Here is a 23,900-nt window from a genome sequence, read left to right on the forward strand (position 1 = left end):
ACAATTTCTTTACTACTCTGACAAATTATATGCAATTGCTGTACAGGTTTCAGTAGCTAAATCATAAACCAAAGGGAAAAAAAGTGGTTGTTTTTCAATCAGATCATAGTAAGCTGACTTCTTTTGCATATAACAAATGTATGTTATATAAAAAAATTAATCCAAAAGCATGGTTGAGCCCAAATGAGTTACATATGTGAGATCAATAAACATCAGCTATACCTATATCATCTGTTTTAGTAAGGCAGCAAAAGCATCTATACTAATAAAAGGGTAATATGCTAATTAGGACAAATGTCTTCCCAACAACCATCCGGGCATCCTTCCAGACAAAGCCACAGCAGCTGCCTGAGGCTCAGGCAAGCCACCCAGGGCCGGCCCGAGGCTCAGTAGTGGCAGCAGCAGTAATGTGTTGGGACAGCACCTTCCTCTTATCAGCTAGGTTGTCTCTGGCAGAGGGAGGCCAGACTGTGGCTTTGGCTAGGGGCCAAGGCTGGGGCGGTTTGGGGTGATCAGGCCAGGATGGGGGCAAGGCAGGGGCCATCAGACTGTCAAGGAGGGCAAGGTAAGGGTTATCAGGCTGGCAGGGGGGCAAGGTAGGGGTGATCAGGCCAGCAGGGGGCCAGTTAGAGGCAATCATGCTGGCAGGCAGGCAGAGGCAATTAGGGGCTATCAGGCAGGCAGAGGAGTTAGGGGTAATTAGGCAGGCAGGCAGGCAGGCAGGCAGGCAGGCAAGCAGTTAGGAGCCAGAGGTTCTGGATTGCCAGAGAGATGTCTGTCCTGGGATCAGGCCTAACCTGGACATCCCCTGAGGGGTCCCAGATTAGAGAGGGTACAGCAGGCCAGGCTGTAGGACTACCTTTCCCTGCACGAATTTCTTGCATCAGGCCTCTAGTTACTAAAGAAAGAAATAGGATTTACCAGTGCACTGCTTTTAGTACATACTGCACTATTTTTTATTCTCCATTTATTTCCTCTCTAAAGAAGAAACTGACCCAACTTAAATCAAAATATCAGTCTCATATATCATCTTGCCTTTCTCATTTATCTTAATTCTCCTTTCAGAATCTGGGATAAACCAGATTTAGTGGTTCTGAGGCAGCCAATATAAGCTAGCCTTTTGTATCATGTCCAGATTCTCCAGTTATTTGTCTTGTCCATATATTTAAAACAGCATGGAAACATATTACTGTGGAAATGCAATACAACCAAGATACTGATCACCAGGGAACACAGCTAAATCTGTCCATTTCCTGGCACATCTCCACTTCTTGGCCCATCACATTAGGCAAAATGTGAGATGAATGTCCATGTACATGCTCATGAATATGTCTGTATATAATCAGTGCTCACGCCAAGCAAAAAGAAGTATTTTACAACTGAGTAAACTACTGAAAGGAAGAGAGGCTGTACTCTGACCTACCACAGATGGAAGAACCAGGCTTCCTGTCAAATGGATTGACTTTTTAAGTGTTTTTTAAATGATGTGGCAAACATCTGGTTTTTCATGCATCCCGCTAAATTCTCATCATAGTACATCTGAAGCTTTTAAAATTATATTTTCTACTTCTTCCTTATGAAATCAATACCTTTGTAGGTATCTATCTCTCTATAGGCTTTATTTCTCTTGAGGACAGAGTCCATGTTCTTCAACCTGTGTCTCTTACATAGTACTTAGAAAATGCCTTACACAGAGCAGGAGTCTAAATAAATATTTATTGAACTGATGTTTATTGCAAAAGCTCTTAATTTCTGCCTAGGTCATATACACAATGGAATCCCAGGATGACCCAAAGGTTTGAGCCCAAAGAGTCATCATTATACCTTCTTCACTTACCAGCCTATTTTTTAGATCCAGTATGTTTTAAATCCACAGTATATGCTTTTAATTTTTTTAATATGATGAAAATGAATATGTAGAAGGTCTTTTGGTCACAGAAATTTCACTGCCAATTGTTTGTAATAATTACAGGAAATTAGAATTTTAAAAAGTTGGAGGAGACAGAGCACTATTTAGTAGGCAGACTGAATTTAACAAAACAAAACAAAAACAAATCTGAGTTCCACCCATACTTTCTCAGAACAAAGACTCAGGGATATTGATATTCTTTGTTTACCTTCTCCAAATAAGAGTAATTATTTGTGAATTATTGTTTCTGATTATAACAATTTTATTCTTTTTTATCCATATGAAACAAAAATTGTAAGAGTCACCACTGGATTCCCTAGTAATTTGGGGCAACAGGCATTGTTTAGGTTTCTGGCACTCTCTGTGTTTGTTTGGTTTGGTTTTTTGTTTGATTTTGCCTGAAGGCAGGGTTCTTCCACCCTGTGAATATCCTCAGTTAGCAGAGTGATTGATGGTAAAGGATAGCTCACCCAGTGACAGCAGAGAGGGTTGACCACCGCCTGCAGGACTGTTGTAAGTGCAGAAATAGTCTTCCCTTCGTAAGTGAAAAAGCCCATGGAGGGACACCCACCCACCATCTTTTCTTTACTCTCTCTCTGGGATTCTGGAAAATTTGTTTCTCTATCATTTATGAAGAAATACATATATGTATCAGAAGATTAAGCCAGCATAGAGAAGGAAAATGTAGGCCCAGAATGAATACCAAGAAGAAATATCCACGCCCTAACCAGTTTGGCAAAGTGGATAAAGCATTGGCCTGTGGACTCAAGGGTCCCAGGTTCGATTCCCGTCAAGAGCATGTACCTTACTTGCGAGCACATACCCACTAGGGTGTCCGCAGGAGGCAGCTGATGGATGTTTCTCTTATTGATGGTTCTAACTCTTTATCCCTCTCTCTTCCTCTCTGTAAAAAAATCAATAAAACATATTTTAAAAGAAAAATAAATATTCATAAAAGATCCTTAGACATGCCACAATTTTCATTCCTTACTATAGAGAGGCAAGCTATTTCTTATGGAAGGTTCTAAGAGCTGAGTGTACCTTTCTTAAAAGCCCTGTTGTCTGCTAATCTCACCTACTTCCTATAAGAAAGAATTATAACATGGCATGATTAGGGATCTCAGACTCTGTGTAAGCTTTCCAGAGTCACAAAGAATAACATTCTATCTTCTATGGAACCCTCAAGTCGGCCAACCTCCCCATTGTCACCACCATTCCTTAACAGCCACCTCATTGATTCTGGTTATAACAATTGAATCATCTCCTAATTGTTCTCTCTTTCTACTATCTCCATAGGATATTTTAGACATCCCACAAAAAATATTCACACAAACTCATACCCTTGCCTTCTATTTTGTGCCACTGTGGTGTTCCTCTGCCTCAAATCATTCTGTGACTCTTGGTTTTCTTCAGGAAAAAGTCCTTGGATGGCTGTGATTAAGTTGTGGTCTACCATTATATTCTCAGTGTCTGCAGTGCCTGGAGCAACATCTTAGCCCATGATGAGGAAGAAAGGAAGAGAGGCAGAACAATGATAAATAGATACACAGATAGGTAGATCACTTCCAATGGAAAGGTTTGATAAATTTCTCTCCTGTCCTGTGCCCAACCTTTAGCAGGCTCTCATCTTTCTTTACACATACATACTTCACTTCTACCAAAAGGGAAATGTCACCTTAGATAGTGACCTGTGTGTTGAGCATGTATGGTGGCGAAACATTCAGGAAGAAACTGAACAATTTAATTAGTCACTCAAATATTTTGTTTACAAATGCCAAACATTGGAAATTACTGGGTGTTTGATTCTTTGTGACTGTTACTGAAGAAGATACACATTCTCAAATAGCAAGTAATATCTTTAAAATGTACCATATTTTTCGGCATATAAGACGACTTTTGAAATGAAAAAAAGTCAACCGAAAATAGGGGGTCGTCTTATACGCCGAGTGTATCCCGAAAAACGTCTCGATATGCTGCTAAACAAATTTTCCAACTCGATCCCGCACCAATTACTGCAAGGCTGCTCGGACCGCAGGCTTTTTATGCATGCAAATTATACATGTTCTGTACCCGAAGCTACACTGTGTTCTAGTAAAAAGCCTGCTCAGATTGGCCAGAGTCAGAGAGGCGGTCTATTAAAAAAAGAACTGGTGTTGCCTCGGAAGTGGGGGGTAGTCTTATACAGTGAATATAGGCCTAAACCTATGTTTTAACTGTAAAATTAGGGGGTCGTCTTATACGCCGGAAAATACGGTACTCTGTTTTTACTGATACTTTTTGTTCTAAGTTTATCATTTTAACATCCATTTATGTATTATATATTTAAGTAGATAATACAAATTGAAAAAATCTACCATGACAAGTATCAACAATGATTACTTTAGTTTCTTCTTTAAATTTACTTTATAGCAAAAAAAAAAAAAAAATTCTACCAACAAAAATAGTATTATTGCCGAAACCGGTTTGGCTCAATGGATAGAGCGGGTCCGGGTTCGATTCCGGTCAAGAGCATGTACCTTGGTTGCAGGCACATCCCCAGTGGGGGGCATGCAAGAGGCAGCTGATCAATGACTCTCTCTCATCGATGTTTCTAACTATCTCTCTCCCTTCCTCTCTGTAAAAAAATCTATAAAATATATATTTTTAAAAAATAGTACTATTTTCTTGTTTCCAATATTTACCTTATGGATATTGATTTTATGTTTAATCCCTCCTTTCTAAAATTTTAAAAATTAAAAATTTTGCTTTTCTATGGGTAATCCCAGAACTATATATTTGTAAAATCCTAGCTTTCACTTTCATTTTTCCCAAGAATTATTTTATTGAGGTTTATATTTTGTAGAGGGAAAACACTTTTTGTAATTGAAATTTTCATGTAAGAAAACTGTTTCACCAAACATGTTCTATTATCTGCTGCTTTTGAACAATAAAACTGTCCTACAATAATACAAGGCAAAAATACTTCAGTAGGCCCACTTGTTTTTAGAGTAGCATTTTCCTGCTTAAATATGCTAATTGCCATAAGTCCTAGTTCTTTCTCTTCCCATGGTGTTAGTTTGTTAGGAAATCAAATATAAAATTCTTAGATATTTTAGATAACTTCCTATGAATTTTCTATTTAGACATTCTTTGGAATGAATTAATATACTTAATAACTATTTTTTAAATGTTCTCTTGTTACTCGGTCGTTTAAAAAAAATGTGCCTTACTCAGATCTGAGGTATCATAGATATAGCAGGGCATCTTAGCAAATGATTTGTATCTTTTTACATTGCTGTTTTTAATTACTCTTTTTTTTTCCCCCCAGAAAGACCTATTTTTATTTACTTTTATTTTTTTTCAATTATATTTGACATACAATATTATGTTATTTTCAGGTGTATGACCCAGTGATTAGACATTTCTATAACTTTACAAAGTGATCACTCTGATAAATCTAGTACCGATCTGACATTGTACATAGTAATTACAATATTATTGATTATATTCCTATGCCGTACTTTACATCCCTATGACTATTTTACAACTATCAATTTGTACTTCTTAATCTCTTCCCTTTTTTACCATTGCTCCAACCCCTCTCCCATCTGGAAACCATCAAAATGTTCTCTGTGTATATGAGTTCGTTTCCATTTTGTTTGTTTGTTTTTGTTACTTTTTAGATTTACATGTGAGTGAAATCATGTGGTATTTGTCTTTCTCTGTCTGACTTAATTCCCTTAGCATATTATCTCCTAGGACCATTCATGTCAAGGCAGATAGCAAGATTTCATTCTTCCTTGTGGCTGAGTAATATTCCATTGTATGTATGCACCACTTCTTCCTTTTCCTTTCATCTATTGATGGACACTTACTTTGCTTCCACATCTTGGCTATTGTAAATAATGTTGCAGTGAACATATGAATGCATGTGTCTTCTTGAATTAGTGTTTTGGGTTTATTCAAATAAATACACAGAAGTAGAGTTGCTGGATCCTTCTTTGTCTCTTGTTATAGCCTTTGTTTTAAAGTCTATTTTGTCTGGTATAAGTATTGCTACCCCAGCTTTCTTCCCTCCTGCTCCTTTCCCATTTTTATGAAATGTCTTTTTCCATCCTTTTTAATTCCAGTCTCTGTGTGTCTTTTGATTTGAAGTGAGTCTCTTATAAGCAGCATATGCAAGGGTCTTGTTTTGTTGTTCAGCCACCCTATGTCTTCTGACTGGATCATTTAATCAACTTACATCTAAAATAACTGTTGATATGTAGTTATTGACATTCTATTCATCTTTTTTCTTCTTCTCAAAGAGGAATCTTTGGTATTTTCTGCAGTAGTGGTTTGGTAGTGATGAACTCCTTTAGCTTTTTCTGGTCTGGGAAATCATATTTTTTTTATTGTAGAATAAAATAAAATATCTAGCCGGGACTGGTTTGGCTCAGTGGATAGAGCATCGGCCTGCGGACTGAAAGGTCCCGGGTTCGATTCTGGTCAAGGGCATGTACCTTGGTTGCGGGCGCATCCCCAGTAGGGGGTGTGCAAGAGGCAGCTGATCGATGATTCTCATTAATGTTTCTAACTCTCTATCCCTCTCTCTTCCTCTCTGTGAAAAATCAATAAAAAAATTAAGAAAAATTTAAAAATCTTTAAAAAAATAAATAAATAAATAAAATATCTACACTAATAAAAGAGAAACATGCAAATTAACAATCACTCCACTAGCCACACCCACCAGCCAATCAGGTGTAAGTATGCAAATTAACCCAACCAAGATGGTGGCTGGCCACAGAGCGAGCAGGAGGCTTGGAGGAAGTCAAACTTCCTGGCCTGCCCTGGCTGGCTCTGTGCTCTGCTGAAGGCTACAAAGTTTCAATTATAGAAGATAAATAAATCCCAGATCCCAGGGCCTCCTCTTGGGTCACCGGGGTGGGGGGGGGGGGGGTTGGCCAGCCTGAAAACCACTACAGGCCCCTTGCCCAGGCCACCCCATGTCCCAAGGGAACCCCCCACCCTGATCTGGAATACCCTTTATGGCAAACCAGCCAGCCCCCACCCACGCACCAGGCCTCTATCCTATCTAATAAAAGAGTAATATGTAGCTCATCACTCCAACACACAAGATGGCTGCCCCTATGTGGTCAAAGATCCTGCCCCCATGTGGACACAAGATGGCTGCCACAAGATGGCTGCCACAAGATGGCTAGCAGGGGAGGGCAGTTGGGAGGGACCAGGTCTGCAAGGGAAGGCAGTTGGTGGTGATCAAGCCTGCAGGGGAGGGCACTTAGGGATAACCAGGCTGGCAGAGGAGGGAAATTGGGGGCAACCAGGCCTGCAGGGAAGGACAGTTGGGAGGGACCCAGGCCTGCAGGGGAGAGCAGTTGGGGTGACCAGGCCTGCAGGGGAGGGCAGTTAGGGGCAATCAGGCTGGCAGGGGAGCAGTTAGGCATCAATCAGGCTAGCAGGGGAGTGGTTAGAGGGTGATCAGGCTGGCAGGCAGTAGTGGTTAGGAGCAATCAGGAAGGCAGGCAGGTGAGCAGTTGGGAGCCAGCAGTCCTGGATTGTGAGAGGGATGTCCCAGAATGGAGAGGTTGCAGGCTGGGCTAAGGGATACACACACACAACCACACAAACACACCCCGTGCACTAATTTCATGCACCAGGCCTCTAGTATGTATATATTTGGTTTATTCATAGAATATATTAACTTCTTAAGAAATTGTACTCAATAATTTATTCACCACATGTTTCAGCTCACAATGATTTTCATTTTGTTCCCCCTGTATAGGGTAACTACAGTGTCCAGGATTCTCCTAGTTCAACAACTAGTCCTTCAGGGTTAACTCAATTAACATTAGAGAGCATGCTGGGAAAGACTGCAAGGTGGACAAGTAAAGAATATCTAAAAAGTGCCTACACAGAAGCAGAAGCATCAGAAAGCCAGAATTTCTTGGTGCAGCAGATAGATAGAAACAACCTTCAACCGAGTTTGGTGCCTGTGCCATCGCTTTCTCCCCCTGGAAGAAGCAGTGAACCCTCTCAGAATGCTCCAGATCCTATTATCAAAGCAAAGGACCCAGTGGCCCATCAAGTGCCAGCTTCAGTAAACAAAGCCTCTCTGAAGGAAATCTCAGAGGAGAAGCTGAGACCGATTCCTGGAGTAGCAGTAAGTGGTTCCACCCTGGTTTGCATATGCGGGCGCCCACCCTGCTGTGTTCTGTTCCGTTCCACTCTGCACACATTCTCAGCAGTATCTATTTTTCATCATTTGGGTGATCAGTAATGTAGTTGCTTTCCTATTCAGATGTGTTTTAGCTCAGTAACAGCAGCTGTTAAAGAGTATTGCACATCCCAATGATAATAGAATGCCTCATGTTTTTAATGAGAAAGATAATTATCATAATAGTTATTTTTTTATTTCCCAGTTACTTCTCATTATTTTAGTCATCACTGCTTGCAAATTACAAATGAAGATCTTATTTTTGAGCCAAAGGCTTGCCAGTAAAGTTGACAGATTTTCAATAACAATCTACATTAGGAGCCATAAAAACATCATTATTCTATTCACTTTGCAGCAGTTCCCCAAATAATAAATGGCATGAGTGAAGGTTAACAGTAAAGCAATGTCATTGAATAAATCCCTAGGCTGGTTTGGTGGCTATCTTCATGTCCATCACATTGATTTTTGTCTTCCCGTGTTGTCCTTTCCTTCCTTCAGTTCCCCCGTAGCTGCACTTAGACACCAGAGACTCTGCAGGACAGCAGACACTTATATTCCATTTTCTAAACATTAGAGACTGTTTCTATTTGTAACGTCCTAAGTATTCCAAATGTGTTAAAATGTAAAGCTTGGGTTCAATTATATTTTAAGCAATTTAGAGTGGATCAATTATTACCTAGCACAGGTAAAACACATATTCATCATCAACAACAAAATGGAAATAGCTGCTATTTCTTAAACAAGCCTTTTCCATGAAGCATTCCATTTAATCCTCAGGATGATCCTGAGAGGGAGAGACTGTTATCATCCCCTTTTTTCAGATGAGGAAGCTGCAGTTTGAAATAGTTACACAGCTTTTTCAAGGACAACAGTTGGTTTGAGAGTCACAACTTGAAGCTAAATTTTCTGTGTCTAGGACTACCGGCTGTGGCCACCATCCTATTCTGCAAAAACATGTGCTAAGTCATAAAAACAATGATCTCTCTTTAAGAAACATCCAAAAATAAACAAATGAACTTTCCCCTTTTTATTTCTCATGCTTGTGTGCATGGTTGCATGTGTGCGTGTAAAAAAAAAATAATAAATCACTTTAGCCTAATAAAAATGGATTTGTTTTATGGTGATTTCAGATGAAAGTAGTCTATAATACATTATTTTTGCATGTTTTATTTTTGAAAATAGTTCTAAAACAAATGTTCTTGTTCTCTCTGTCATTCTTTCTTTGGCTGTGCTAATGATTGGAATGCAGCCAATAAACTAACCTTAGAGATTTATTCTACAGTGCTGGGCTGCCAGAAACAGAACCAGAGCAAGTCCTGGAGAAGCATTCCACTCCGTTTTCTCCTTAATTTCTTTGCCTCCACCTTCCATTAGGTAGAATCTGTCATCCTATATATCCCAAAGGTTGCTTGTTTCCATTTTTTAAATCTTCCTGTAGAGATAAAAATCAGAGCACCACAATCAGCTTGGGGACTTCGGCACAAATGGACTTTAAGTACCTGGACACTCAGCAAGTCCACTGCCTGAAAAATAGTGCTTTCTGATAATACCAGGGAATGAGGGAGGGGGCAAAGGGGCTAACGTTTGGAGAGCAGGAACTTGCCCTCCCATTCTCTTCGTTTGAGAAGCTTTTGGGATAAGACAGTTTCCAGAAGTCATTTGCATTATTTGAGGAGAGCCTTCTTACAGCCACGCACTGCAGACTTCACAGCACAAGCCTGACCCGTGTCTGCTCTGCTCAGGAGCCCTCAGGGTTGGTACTAGTCCATTTTCCAGCCACAAACCCTGAGGGCAGTGGCTTTAGAGAAGGAGAGGGAGAGGAGCTTTGTCCCTAATGAGGGGACAGAGGCACAAAGGCATTGCTTCCCGTTTGTGCAGAGAGCTTTGACCTCAGTGTCAACACTCAGACTAATAAAATTTGATCTCTGACAACCCACAAAATCACTACAATCTATGGCTCAATTTGTGAATGTGATCATTTCAGTTTAATAGGATATAGAAGTATTGAAGGCCTAGGCGGTCTGCCCCATTTCAGAGGGAGTTTACAATGAAAGTGGAGTGCTCTTCCAGAGATACCATTAAAAGGAAATTCGAGGTCATAGTGAAGGGGTTCTAATGAGTGACATTCTCTCCACTTGATGTTTGCAGGTGAGAATCTGTGGAAACAAGAGTCCTGTAAAGAGCGTCATGTGTGTACTAGCTCCACAGAGGGATTTCCCCCAGGTCCCAGAAACCCATGTTTTTATGGACTGCTTTACTAAGATTTAATTCTCACAATATAGAATTTAGTCTTTTCTTAGTATATTTACACAGTTGTGCCACCATCACCACTATCTAAATTTAAATCATGTCATCACCCCAAAAGAAACTTCATACTTATTAATAGTCCCCTAAACTCCTGGAAACTGCCAGTCTACTTTTTGTATCTGTGAATTTGCCTATTCTGGACATTTCATGTAAGTGGAAGCATGGCCTTTGTGTCTGACTTCTTTCACTTAGCTTAAGTTTTTCAAGTTCATCCATGTGGTGTCAGGTTTTCTTTTTTATGCCTGAATAATAATTCACTATATGGATATGCCATATTAGCTTATTCATTTATTAGTTGGAATATATTGATTATTTCCATTTTGGAACTATATTATGAATTCTGCTGCTGTGAACATTCATGTGCAACTTCTTGTGTAGGCATATGGTTTAGTGCTCTTGGTATATACCAAAGGGTAAAATTGCTGGTCTATAGGCACTTTACTTTTAACTTTTGAGAAACTGCCAAACTGTTTTCCAAAATGGTTGTGCCATGTTATATTCCCATCAACAATGGAACAGGGAGGGATCCAATTTCTCCATATCCTGGACAATACTTCTTACTGTCTGTCTTTTTATTTAAGCCTTCCTGTGGTGTGGTATCACTGTGTTTGGGGCTTGCATTTCCCTGATGGCTAAAGATGTTGAACATCTTTCATGTGCCTATTAGCCATTTATATATCTCCTTTGGAGAAATGCCTATTCAGATCCTTTGCCTATTTTTAAACTGGATTATTGTCTTTTTATTGTTCAGTTGTAAGAGTTTGGATACAAGTTCCTTGTCAGATATATGATAAATTTTCTATTGTGTAAGTTGTCTTTTCATTTCTTGATGGTGTCCTTTGAAACACAACAGTTTTTAATTTTGTTGAAGTTCAGTTTATCTATTTTTTCCCCTTCAGTTGTTTGTGCTTTTAGTGTTATATGTAAAAAAATCCTTGCCTAATCCAAGGTCATGAACATTTTCTCCTGTTATTGTCTAAGAGTTTTATAATTTTACATCTTAAATTTAGTCCTATGATCCATTTTGAGTTAATTTTTATTAGTTAATTATTTTGAAACTTCAACCTCATTGTTTTGCATGTAAGTATTCATTTGTGCCAGCATCATTGGTTGAAAGACTTTTTTTTTTTTCTATTGAATTGTCACCCTTTTTGAAAATCAGTTTACTATACATGCCAAAGTTACTTCTGACCTCTCAGTTCTCTTTTTTTGTTCTTCTAGAGATCTGGTGCACGGAATCGTGCCCCATTGGGGCCCCTTGGCCTGGCCAGCACCTTTCACAATCTGGTACCCTTTGAGAGATATTGGACTGCTGGTTTCAGCCCCATCCCCACAGGCCAGACTGAGGGACCCCACCAGTGCATGAATCCATGCACTGAGCCTCTAGTATGCATATAAGATCTTTGGTTAATCTCTTCCTGCTTTCCCCACTCTTCCCTTCCCTCTGAGATTCATCGGTCTGTACCATGTTTCCCTGCCTGTGCATTGAGCATCTGTCCCCTGGTGGTCAGTGCACATCACAGCTACTGGTCAAACAGTCACTTAGGCTTCTATATACCGTATTTTTCGGACCATAAGACGCACTTTTTTTCCCCCAGAAGTGGGGGGGGAAAGGTCCCTGCGTCTTATGGTCCAAATATAGCCTACACATATACTTTAAAAAAAAAAAGTTTTCTTACTTGCCCGGCTCTGTGTGGTCTCTGTGTGCTTGCCCGGCTCTGTGTGCTTGCTGCAGCCACTGTCCATTCCTCCGTGCCCAGAGTGTCTGTCCCGCTCTGTAAACCCCGAGTGGTAGAGGAGTTCCCATGTATGGTAGTCAGCCTCCATGCCCTCACTGCAGCCATATCTCCATGTCAGCCCAGGTGCGGTGTACGGTAACTGCGTAATCCAAACTGGAATCATCGCCTGTACCCCTTGCTGGCCCGTACTCCGTGCCCGGAAGAATGCCGCGTCTATTCCCCCAATCATTCCTCTCCGCCCTCTGTTGCCGTGCTTGACTACTGGGTAGGCGTACTGTAGATCTCAGCAGAACCTTTACCATAAATCTTCAACTGTATTCTAATTTATTACTGAAGTCTCTCGTTATTGTGTTTTACAGTACATTTTGTCTTTTGCTGACTGTATTTGTTAATAATGGTTCTAAATGCTGCTGTTTACTTTACAGGGTTGATTACATGTGTTTATGACTGTGATGTTGGGTTTTAATGCACATAAAATATTTTAGGACACTATTTGTTTCAGAATCTTTTTTTCTTCATTTCCCTTCTCTAAAAACTGGTGCGTCTTATGGTCCGGTGCGTCTTATGGTCCGAAAAATATGGTATGTATAGATATGACTATCCTCAGGCAGTACCACACTGCCTTAATTACTACAGTTTTTTGCAGCAGGCTTTGAAATCAGGAAGTATAACTCCTCCAACCTTATTCTTCCTGATTTTGTTTGGCTGAGTCCCTTGCTTCCACAGATTCCATATGAACTTGAGGATCAACTTGTCAATTTCTGTTTTTAAAAAAGGCAGCTGGAATTTGAGGAATATTGCCATCTTAATAGTATGCTATTTTTTTTATTTACTGGGGTCTTAAATTTCTTTCAGCAATTTTTAGTAGTTTTCAGTATACAAGTCTTACACTTCTTTTGTTAAATTTATTCTTAAGTATTTTATTCTTTTTGATGCTGTTGTAAATGGGATTGTTTTCTTAATTTTATTTTTGACTTGTTCATTGCTAGCGTGTTGTAATACAATTGTTTTTTCTATTGATTTTCTATCTTGCTTCCTTGCTGAACATTAGTTCTCTCCATGTTTTTGCGAATTCCTTAAGAGTTTCTATATATAAAATGATGTTGTTGCAAATATAGTTCTACTTTCTTTCCCATCTGGATCTTTTTTCTTTTACCTAATTGCCTCCACAAATGGATTTAATTTGAATGGAAAACTTTTCTTTCTTTCAAGATATTTAAGACTTAATACTTTTTGACTAGTGTGGCTCCAGAATTGAATTCTAGCACAGACATGATCAGCTCAGACAGGCTACAAGAATTCTACTGGTATGACTCATAGGTAATGTACTAATGCAGAATGAAAATTTTGAGAGTTATCCTGGGACTAGAAGTCCATCTAATATTAATATTAATGCAGGTGTGAAGTTATCTTGGCTGACTAGCGGTAGTCCCTTTATGTAGAGCGCTGACTGGTTCATGGCAGTTTCTGCCACCTAAGCTGGGCCTGCAAAATAAAGGATCTCCAGGTGGTGGGTTACAGCTATTCTGGTTCCACTCCTGGTATAAGTAAGAACATCTCCTCTTCCATTCACACCTATCAGGCAGACATTCTCCCAGGTGCTATAGATATTCTGACCAAGACAATAAGGCCCATCTCCTCAGGGGACTTATCCCTGTTGGGAGTTACAGACAGTAACAACCAAATACATAAAATGATTGTAAACTATCAATAGGTAAAGGTGTGGGGGGAAAACCAGGATGATGTAATAGAGTGGCAGAGTTGGGCAGAATAGTGGTACTTTAGGTCTCAGGTAACATTTGGGTTTGAGTTGTAATTTAAGAAGCCAATTCTGTAAAGAACCTGGGAACAGTGCTTTAGACATCAGGAACAGTAGGTAGAAAACTCCTGAAATGGCATTTTTGAGTAATAAAGAAGGTCCATGGTAACTGGGATATATGGGCATGGAGAAAGAACAAGAGGATGAGGTCAGAGGTAAACAGAGCCCAGAGCACATAAAGTGAGGAGGGTGGCCTTTATTCCGAGTCTTTGGGAGGTTTTAAGCAGGCAATGGCATTTCAACTCAAAAAGTCTCCGCAGAGCAGGAACAAAAGCAAGGAGAGCAGTTGAGGCATCACTCTGATAGTTCAGAGTAGAGATGAAGAGAAGTGGCAGATTACTGGCATATTTGAGAGGTAGGACTGACAGGATTTAAGGAAGAGGAAACAGAAGAATCAAAGATGACATTAGGTTTGGAACTTGAGCAAGGATCACTGCAGGCAGATCTGAGCATCCACTTAGCCATTAAAGTGCTGCAATTAGTAACTATAAGTGGACATCCCTGAGCTCGCAAAGTGCCAGCATGAAGCAACTTTATGATAAAGGAAAATACAAAAAAAAAAAAAAAAAAAAGAAAAAAAAAAGAAAAAAAGAAAGAAGGAAGGAAGGAAGGAAGGAAGGAAGGAAGGAAGGAAGGAAGGAAGGAAGGAAGGAAGGAAAGAAAGAAAGAAAGAAAGAAAGAAAGAAAGAAAGAAAGAAAGAAAGAAAGAAAGAAAGAAAGGAGAAGTAGAAGGTACAGGACAACTTTCTTTCTAATCCCCTGATATGGAGGGTACTAATAATTCTTAAAGAATGCTTACTGACATTGATTTGCTAACTACTTGGTAAATTCTTCCTTAAAATGTTTCTTTCATAGTTTAATAGAGTTCAGATATATTTTTAATATATTTTATTGATTTTTTTTTTTTACAGAAGGAAGGGAGAGGGATAGAGAGTTAGAAACATCAATGAGAGAGAATTATCGATCAGATGCCTCCTGCACACCCCCTACTGGGGATGTGCCCTCAACCAAGGTACATGCCCTTGACCAGAATTGAACCTGGGACCCTTCAGTACGAAGGCCGAAGCTCTATCCACTAAGCCAAATCGGTTAGGGCAAGTTCATATATTTTTAATAAGAAAGAAGTGCAGCTATCTTGGTAATATTGCAACAATGTAGATAGCTGGTAATTCAAATTTTCCACATAAATAATTGCATTCAAACAATTTTGAGTGAATAATTTTTTAAAATATATTTTATTGATTTTTCACAGAGAGGAAGGGAGAGAGATAGAGAGCTAGAAACATCGATGAGAGAGATACATCGACCAGCTGCCTCCTGCACACCCCCTACCGGGAATGTGCCCACAACCAATGTACATGCCCTTGACCGGAATCTAACCTGGGACCTTTCAGTCCGCAGACTGACATTCTATCCACTGAGCCAAACCGGTTTTGGCGTTGAGTGAATAATTTTAAACCTACAAATGTCATTATGTGCATCTTTAAACAAACAAACAAACAGATGTATATACAGGCTTTATGGCTCCAGAAAAGTTTGAGCTTATAGAAAAATGGTTATTTTCATATTGAAAAAATAAGCTACCAATTACAAATCCAGCTATTCTCTGTAGGGGAAAAAATAAAAATCTGACTTTTTATAGGTAAAAAATTATAAAATGATTCATATATAACTTTTGAGTTTAATGTTCACATTTCCATGTTTGAAAATCAAAACTGAACTATAGGAGGACACTTTTAAAGATACCTTAGGCCATGGAATAATGTTTTCCCCTTAATCATCAAGCACTTCACTTTGTGGTTTGTTTGTTAATTTATCTTGGTTGTTTAAAGTATTACAGATGTTCCCAGTGTTGTTGGTGTTTTTGCCCATTGGCCCCCTCCACCCCGCACCCAGGCTTCCAACACACTATATGCATCCAAGTTCCCTGGTTCCTCTCTCCCCACCCACACCTGCCTTCCATCTGAGATTGGACAGTCTGTCCCATGCTTCTCTGTCTCTGGATGTATTTTGTTCATCAGATTCCACATAGGAGTGAGATCATGTGATACTTATCTTTCTCTGACTGGCTTATTTCGCTTAGCATAATACTCTCCAGGTCTAGCAATTTACTTTGGATAATGAAGAAGGAAGAGTTTCATTGCCGTCTTGAGGAACTTGAGCCCAGTAGTGGAGCAGGACATATTTATCATCATATTTTTAAAAAGTAATTAAAGTTTACTCCTCTATGCAATTGGTGTTCTACAAAGTTTGAGAAAAGTGAATTTGTAAGTTATTTCAGAATTTTTAAAGCATTGTTCCATTTAGTATATAAAGTTCTGTGTTTTCTAGGGCATATAATACTCTGTTCAAAGGAAAGCCATCTGTCTTCCTTTGAATTTGCCACTCAAGTATGCCTTTGCAGCTGTCATTCCAACAATACTCCATTGTTTGAAGAATTCATAAATGTCTTTCTGACCCCTGGCTTGCTTTAGCTACAATACTGCATTGTTGCAAAAATACCTGCTTTGGGTCCAGTTGCCCTGTGTATTACTCACCTGCTCATTGCCCTGGCCCAACGGTGCATGTTTACTTAGGGGTGACTGTCCCTCCTTCAGCAGCTTCCACCCCAAGTGCTCACTGGCCTCATGCTGCTCTGGGCCACCTGGTGTGCAGCTTTCCCCTCAGGGCCTTCCCCAAATAGGATTCTATATCAAGCGTATCTACATTTTCATTCTTTAAAACCAAGCAGTCAAGAGCAGTGGACTTCCTCGTTTAGAGAAGCAGCTCATATCAGACAGACCTGGATTAGAGTCGTGGTTTGCTTTTTTGTACTTACGTGACCTTGCACATATTTCTTAACCTCTTTGAGCCTCAGTTACCTTATCTATAGACTTGAAGAAAATGATACTTATTCTGTAGGATTGTTGTATTAAATGGCATAGTACATGTAGAACACTTAGCCCATAATCCAAAAGGATATTTTCTTCTATTTGAGTAGTTAGAAGTATAGTCAATTTACCTGGTGTGCTGACATAGAAGAAACCTTTTCAAATTTAGTAAAATTCCATGAACTAGTTTTGGGCACTGTTCAGTAAGTGATAACTATATGTGCTTCCTCTATTTATAAATTAATTGAATGCTAACATCAGAGTGAATTAATGGGTCACTTCTGCCGATTACACATTGGTATTTTCTCAGAGGTACCCTGAAGAGAGAAAAGTATTCAGAAGCTGGATATGATGTCTCTTCTGTCATTCCACAGAGACCACCCTCAGTGTGCCAACCATGTTCCCAGAGCTCAACTGTAGATGGGTAGCTTTGGGATTGATAGAGTGAATTGAATTAGGGCAGGACTAGTAGCATTTCATAAACCATATTAACCATGGTAGGAATGTTTTGTTTATTAAGTTGGACACTCCTACCAATTAATAGCCTTTGGAAAAGAGTCTTATATTTGAAATTTTCTCAAGACTGCACTCCTTTTCTCTGAAAAACAAGGTAATTATCTCAGTTTCATCTGTCAGTGTACTGCTGGGCATATTGCTGAAGCTATAGAATTTGGTAATCAAATAACAATTGTGCTACTAATTAAGAATTGGCATAAAGCATAGAAATTTCTCAGGTGGAACTTGTTCCTAGCTTTCTGCCTTCTTTTTAAATATTTTCAATCCGAACTCCTACTGATGCTAGTGTTTGTTTTTTCCTTTCACTTTCTTTGTACCTAATGTCTAATTTAGTTGTTGACCAAGGCAAAATGATCTAGAGTAGAAGTATGTAAAAATAATTTAAGGTGGAATTATGGTCCAAAATTTGGGCACTGATAGAGAATTACAGATGTCATCCGAACATTTTGATGTCTTCATTTCTGAGCAGCTAGGTATGCAAGCAATTTCAAGTTCTCAAAAGTTTCAGGAATTATAGATAGAGAGAATTGACAAAATTTAAGTGACTATCAGAAGTACGGATCAATGAAAATGCATTGGTTATTTAGCCAACACACTGTTAACATTTCACCGTCTGTTCTCCAGTGTTCTGATGCATCCTACTAATCAAGTGTTTATTGAAGAAATCCATTGTCTTTGGTGTCTTGCTTTTCCTAATTTTAAATAGCAGCAAGTCAGACTTATAGTTTTCCCATTTTAAGTAACAGACACTAGACTATTTCCTAAACACATTGAGATCAAAGTCTTTGGTTAAGAATCTTGGTGGTGGTTAAGGATCTGGGGTACTTGCCATATGCTAGGCCCTCTACAAAGTGCCCCTCACTTTGTCTGCAGTCTCTATCTCCCTCCGCACGTGAGCCTTACTTATTCCTTTCTAACAGATAGGGAAGCAGAGAGGCCTTAGCTTGTTCACATCTAGAAAGTGACTGAAGAGTGTCATCCAACCCCGAATTAAATTCTGTGTTCCTGTGACAACATCACCTCTCTTGCCATGTGCAGCTCTGCAGTATTTCAGTGTGCAGAAGCCATGCACAGGTGTTGGTCTGTCATCACTGTATCGCAAGCAGGCTTTTACATTCACAAATAGTTCAAACCCAATGTTATCACCTTTCCACTTAAGAGTGTCAGTTGGCTTACCTCTGCTATTTTCATTTCTCTGAGAAGTCTCAGAAATTGTTTTCCTCCAGGTTCTTTAAATAATAGTTTAATCTATCATTTATTGAATGGCTACTATGCTTGTCTATGCACAAGGCTACAGTCGCCTTGTAGAAGGGATATCCTTGGATGTAATATAAAACCGGTTCCCTTTTATTTTACTAGCTTCCTTCCACTCTAGCTTATTGTGAAAATCATGGGGTACCTTGAACTCAGAAAATAGGTGCTGAGAAATTACTAATTGTTTATCAACTCTTTTAGGTTAATAAGAGTCCAGCTTTATTTGTCAGAGAATCCCTCCTGAAATTAGCTTTCTGACTACCAAGGCAAACTGTATGGAAGTATATTTATTCATTTTTAGGTCACAGATTAAAAGGATAGTCTGTATAAGTATAATAAATCAATATAAAGATCTTTTTAAAAAAATTCTTCTCTCCCCGCTCCCCAAAAAAGAAGAGAGATCCACATATATGAGATAAAAAGGACTCTCTTTGCAAGGAATTTTGCCACTGTTGGGTTTAATTACCCAAGAATTCTCTACCTGAGACATTCTTAAGAGAGTAGTGTGTGATAGTGAAGTACAGGCTGAGTCAGGGATTGTGAAGTGTCTCCAGGTCTCAAGCTGAAACGTTTGTGAAACACATTTCAGAGGTAGCAGTGAAGTTGGGTAAGCCTGCCCTGTGTATGCCATTGACATAAAGTTGGTTCTTTCTAACAGTCTGACTCCTGATTTAGTCTGTGTAAATTCCATCCCTTAAGTTTAGCAAAGTTTTCCAAGTTGTGCCTTGGCTTGGTCTTTGAGTTTTGATTTATCGCTCTGCCTGTTAAAACACATGCTGCAAGCTGCCATACATTGTGCATGAGCAATGTCCTCAAGTATGTGTCACTTACAGCTCATGTTGTGGCTTCTGTTGTCAGTGGGCTGCGTCCCCAATGAATCATATCAAACGCTGTGTGGGGTGTATACCTCAGGAATTAGGACAAGTCTTCATGGAGCGCTAGCTGGCAAAGAGATGCCCTGGATCACTAATTTACTATCAGCCATTACTTAAAATATCAGCATAGCAATTAAACACTGTCAGTAAATAGCAATAGAGAGGACATTAATCTTCAAATTAAAGGCAAATTAAAGTTTAAAATTCGCTTTGGAAAATGGACTTCTACTTTTCTTGCTGTCATTTGGGAGTTCAAAAAACTTCCAAAATTTTCTAATTACAGCATCATATTTATTAATAATAAATGCAAATTTGAACTACCAATGGTACTGACACCCCAGCCACATGTTTTCTCACTGAGACAGCCCCGAGTAAGTGCCAATGATAAACAACTAATCACTTTTCAGGAAAGTCTTAGACTTTCCTGCTCTCGTTGGTCCTGAAGAAGAAAACACATACTTTGAAGAAGTTTCACAAATTGAACAAGTCCTAGTGACCATCCCCCAGATCAGGAAAGAGAACAATACCAGCACCCCAGAAGCCTAATTGAGCTCCCTCCCTGTCTTCACCCCCTTCTGTCACTGTCCCCTCACAGCCTGCCCCTGACTCCCAAGACTAGTTTCACAATGTATACTCTCTTGTGTCTGGTTTCTCTCACTTGGCATCTTGTTTGTGAGACTCAGTATATCACTCATTTTATTGCTTATAGTGTTTTACTGTGCGGATTCTCACACCATCCATTCTACTATTTGTAACATTTGCAATTTCCATTTGGAAACTGGTATCTTAGATTCTTCATAAGACTTGGGCACAAAGTGGAAGCCATTTGGTCTGATAAGATTTTGATTAAGTCTCTTTCATGAAGCCTTCACTGATTTTATAAGTGAACTCTCTTTTCTGAATGGCAGACTCTGACTATTTCCCTTTTCTCACATTGCCTTTTGTATTCTACGCTAACACCCACCATCCCTTAGAGTCTTGCTGTAACTTAAAAGAATTCACATAGTCAGCGATTGCTTATAGACCTTTTACTAAGAGTTGTTACATGATGTTCCCTATGCGTGAGTGTCAGGCACTGTCACGGTGCAAACCTGATTTAGAAGGAGAGAATGAGATTTTACAGGTTCCAGAATGAGAATAGCGACCCAGTTTTCTCCCAATTCTATTACACTCCCATCCTTGTGGGATAGAATGAGGTTCTTCATCTGATCTATTGTATTAACCATGGCTATGTCTCATTTCGGCTCTATGCCACCATTGGAAACTTAGCCTTCTGTCTCCCACAGTTCCTATCTGAGGCTCACAAAACTCTGTGGGTAGATGTTTGATTGATTAAGCTAGTCGAGAGATTGAAGGGCCTCTAGTTGAAAGGTTATTTTTGTTTGTTGTATTTTATGATTTTGCTGGAGTTATTTTCCTTTTAACCATTATCGGGGTTCTGTTTGATTATTAATACTATACTTCAGATATATGTCCTTATTTTATGCACATTTCTTGATAGCTTTGTCCTAGTAGATTGGAAGGCCTGTGAGAACAGGGGCCACATCTTCCTTGTGTTTGCATCTTCACTGTCTTAGGCTCCTACTAATGTCTTTAGAAACAAAAGACTTGAATGGCTTCATGATGGAAGGGCTTGCGTGGGATCTGAACACAGCTGATTTATATAGCCCCGTGCCTATTACCTTGTTCCTAAAACATCTGATTGATAAAGTCTCCCCTCTTTCTTACAAGGATATTTTGAGATGAAATTGTATTATACATAGCATTTTGAGACTTTCAGAGATAGAATTTCATAAAGCACTTTGCCTCTCAGCAGTTGCATAATTTAGTTAGATGACATCTTGTGGCTGAAGTACACTTTAATGCGAAGACTTTATTGCGCTTCTTTCTTTAAAAAGTGAATAATTTAGCCTTTCTGGTGATTTAGATATGGTTTAAGAGATTGCAAATCAAGAATGTATCAGGGGACTAAGTTAATTACCTGTCTCTGCCACCAGTTGCTCTACTCATGAACCTGGAGAAAGTCACTTCTTTGGCTCAGCTCAATTTTGGCTGCCCCTTCCAAGGTGTTGTCAGAATACATTATTACTGTATGACATAAAGTCATAGAAATACAGAGTTCTAAGCAAACTTAGCACCAACAGTTCCCGGCACATAACAGGGTCTCAGTAAGCATTTATGGAATAAATTAATGGATTAACATGTCAAGCCATTTTCACCATGCCAGATTACTGCAGTATTGCAGCCAGCTATTATTTCCCCAGCCCCTGCTTCATCTCTGTGGGTGGTACAGAGAGTTCACTCCCTATGAAGGCTGCCCATTCCGTTTGTCAATAAATTGAATTACTCTCAAATGCTACTGTTGACTTCTGGGAGACTCTGAATCTCCTGAGCACTTAGTCCGGCTGTGCTGCTTCTTAGACATGTCGCTGTTGTAGTGTTGATCAGAGTACATTTCCTTTCTAGACTTGAGCTTCATGAGGACAGGTGTGTGTCTTACTTTTTTTTATACTCCAGGTCCCAGCATAGCACAGGATGGATGAATGACTGGACGAAGGGGGACAGAGAAAATGGGAGGAAAGATTAATAATAATAGGAGCATATGTATTGATTGCCAACTCAGTGGTCTCCTAAGAGAACTGTGCTCACGCTAGAAGATGTGCCAGAAACAATCCATTGGGCTTCAGGAAGAAAATGTTTTAACTATTTCCATTTCTTTTTTTAAGCCTAACCATTTTCATTTCAATTTTATGTATGTTTTATACTATACATGCTATTTTAATATAGTTGTACATGTATTTAATTTATATATACCTACATATTGGAAAGTACATATTCAAACACTTTCTGATAAAAGTACAAATCATAAGTTTGAAGACCCTTAGTTTGTCAGATACTGTGCTAAGCATTTGATATACAGTATTTCATTTTGTGAACCAAAAACTCCATGAGGTATATACTATGGTTCCATTTTGCAGGTGAAGAAACTAGGCACAAGTTAGGTAATTTGCCCCATCATGTACAACTGGTAAATGGTGAAACTAGGGCCCAGAATGGAGCTGGCTGGCTTATCCACTGCCCCATTCTCTCTTGTTTTTCCAGTCTAGCATGTGGGGTATACCTCGGGCACAGTATAGGTTGTGGAGTCAATAAATAAATTAAATGATGGGTTAATTATACCACATATTAATACCTGTTTGACAGATGAGAACATTTAGTTCCATTTCTTTCAGAAGAAGAACAGCAACTCACTTGATCACTGTTGAGCCCAAAGTCAAGTGACTGGTCTTGTATTCACATGTGATTACAGACTGCTCTTTTACTGAAATATAACTTATATGCCATAAATTTCACCCTTTTAAAGCATACAATTCAGGAATTTTTAGTATATTCATAAAATTCTGGAACCATCACCACAACATAATTTCAGAACATTAGCATCACCCCAAAAAGAAACCCCATACCCATTAGCTGTCACCCTCCATTCCCTCTCCTCCCCCAAGCCACAAATCTGCTTTCTGTCTCTATGGATTTCCTCAGTCTGGACATTTCATGTAAATGGACTTATATACTCTAGGACCTTTTAACTTAGTATAATGTTTTCAAGGTTTATCAGTACGTCATTATTTTTTATATCTAAATTATATTCCATTGTATGGCTAAACAAACATCCCTTCATCAGTTGATGACATGGTGGGGTTTTCACTTTGTGGCTACCATGAATAATGCTGCTATGAACATTCATTTACAAGTTTTTATATGAATACATGTTTTCAGTTCTCTTGGATATATAGCTAGGAGTGAATTGCTGGGCCATGGGCCCAGGTTTAATATTTTGAGGAACCACCAAACTGTTTTCCAATGTGGCTGCACGATCTTACATTGCCACCGGCAGTGTATGAGGATCCCAGTTTTTTTGTGTCCTCGCCAACACTGTCTTTTGTATTATAACAATCCTAGTGGATCTGAATGGTATCCATTGTGGTGCTGATTTGTATTTCAATAATGACAGTGATGTTGAGCATCTCTTCTTGTATTTATTTCTCCCCAATTTTTTTTATTTAAACTATTTATAGTTCCCTATTTTTTCTTTTTAGTGCTTTTCATTGGAATATAAATTTTGTTCATCTTTTCATTATGTCTATTTTGTCCCAAAAATCTCAAAGCTATCAAGTGCTCATGAACTCTCCTGTTAGAGATTTCATGGCCTGGGTGTACATCACAATGCTCATTCATATATGATGCTAACACTTAGCAATGTTTGTTTGTTTGGTTGGTTGGTTGGTTTTTATTGATTTTTTACAGAGAGGAAGGGAGAGAGATAGAGAGCTAGAAACGTCGATGAGAGAGAAACCTTGACCAGCTGCCTCTTGCACACCCCCTACCGGGGATGTGCCCGCAACAATGTACATGCCCTT

At 39.1% G+C, this 23,900-nt stretch overlaps 1 protein-coding gene across 5 annotated transcripts in view; it reads left to right on the plus strand.

Moving 5' to 3' along the window:
• CFAP20DC (CFAP20 domain containing) overlaps positions 1–23,900 on the plus strand; it is a 207,591-nt gene that overhangs the window by 129,468 nt on the left and 54,223 nt on the right. For 4 of the 5 annotated variants that reach the window (XM_084903145.1, XM_084903143.1, XM_084903144.1 and 1 more), the window contains one exon: positions 7,671–8,048. The exons of the other annotated variant lie outside the window; for it this stretch is intronic. In XM_084903145.1, the coding sequence (XP_084759271.1) occupies positions 7,671–8,048 (378 nt within the window). The remainder of the gene's footprint in view (positions 1–7,670; positions 8,049–23,900) is intronic. 5 annotated transcript variants of the gene reach the window in all.

Source organism: Pipistrellus hanaki (genome assembly GCF_964339955.1).
Source record: "Pipistrellus hanaki genome assembly, chromosome: 13".
NCBI classification, from domain to species: Eukaryota; Metazoa; Chordata; class Mammalia; order Chiroptera; family Vespertilionidae; genus Pipistrellus; species Pipistrellus hanaki.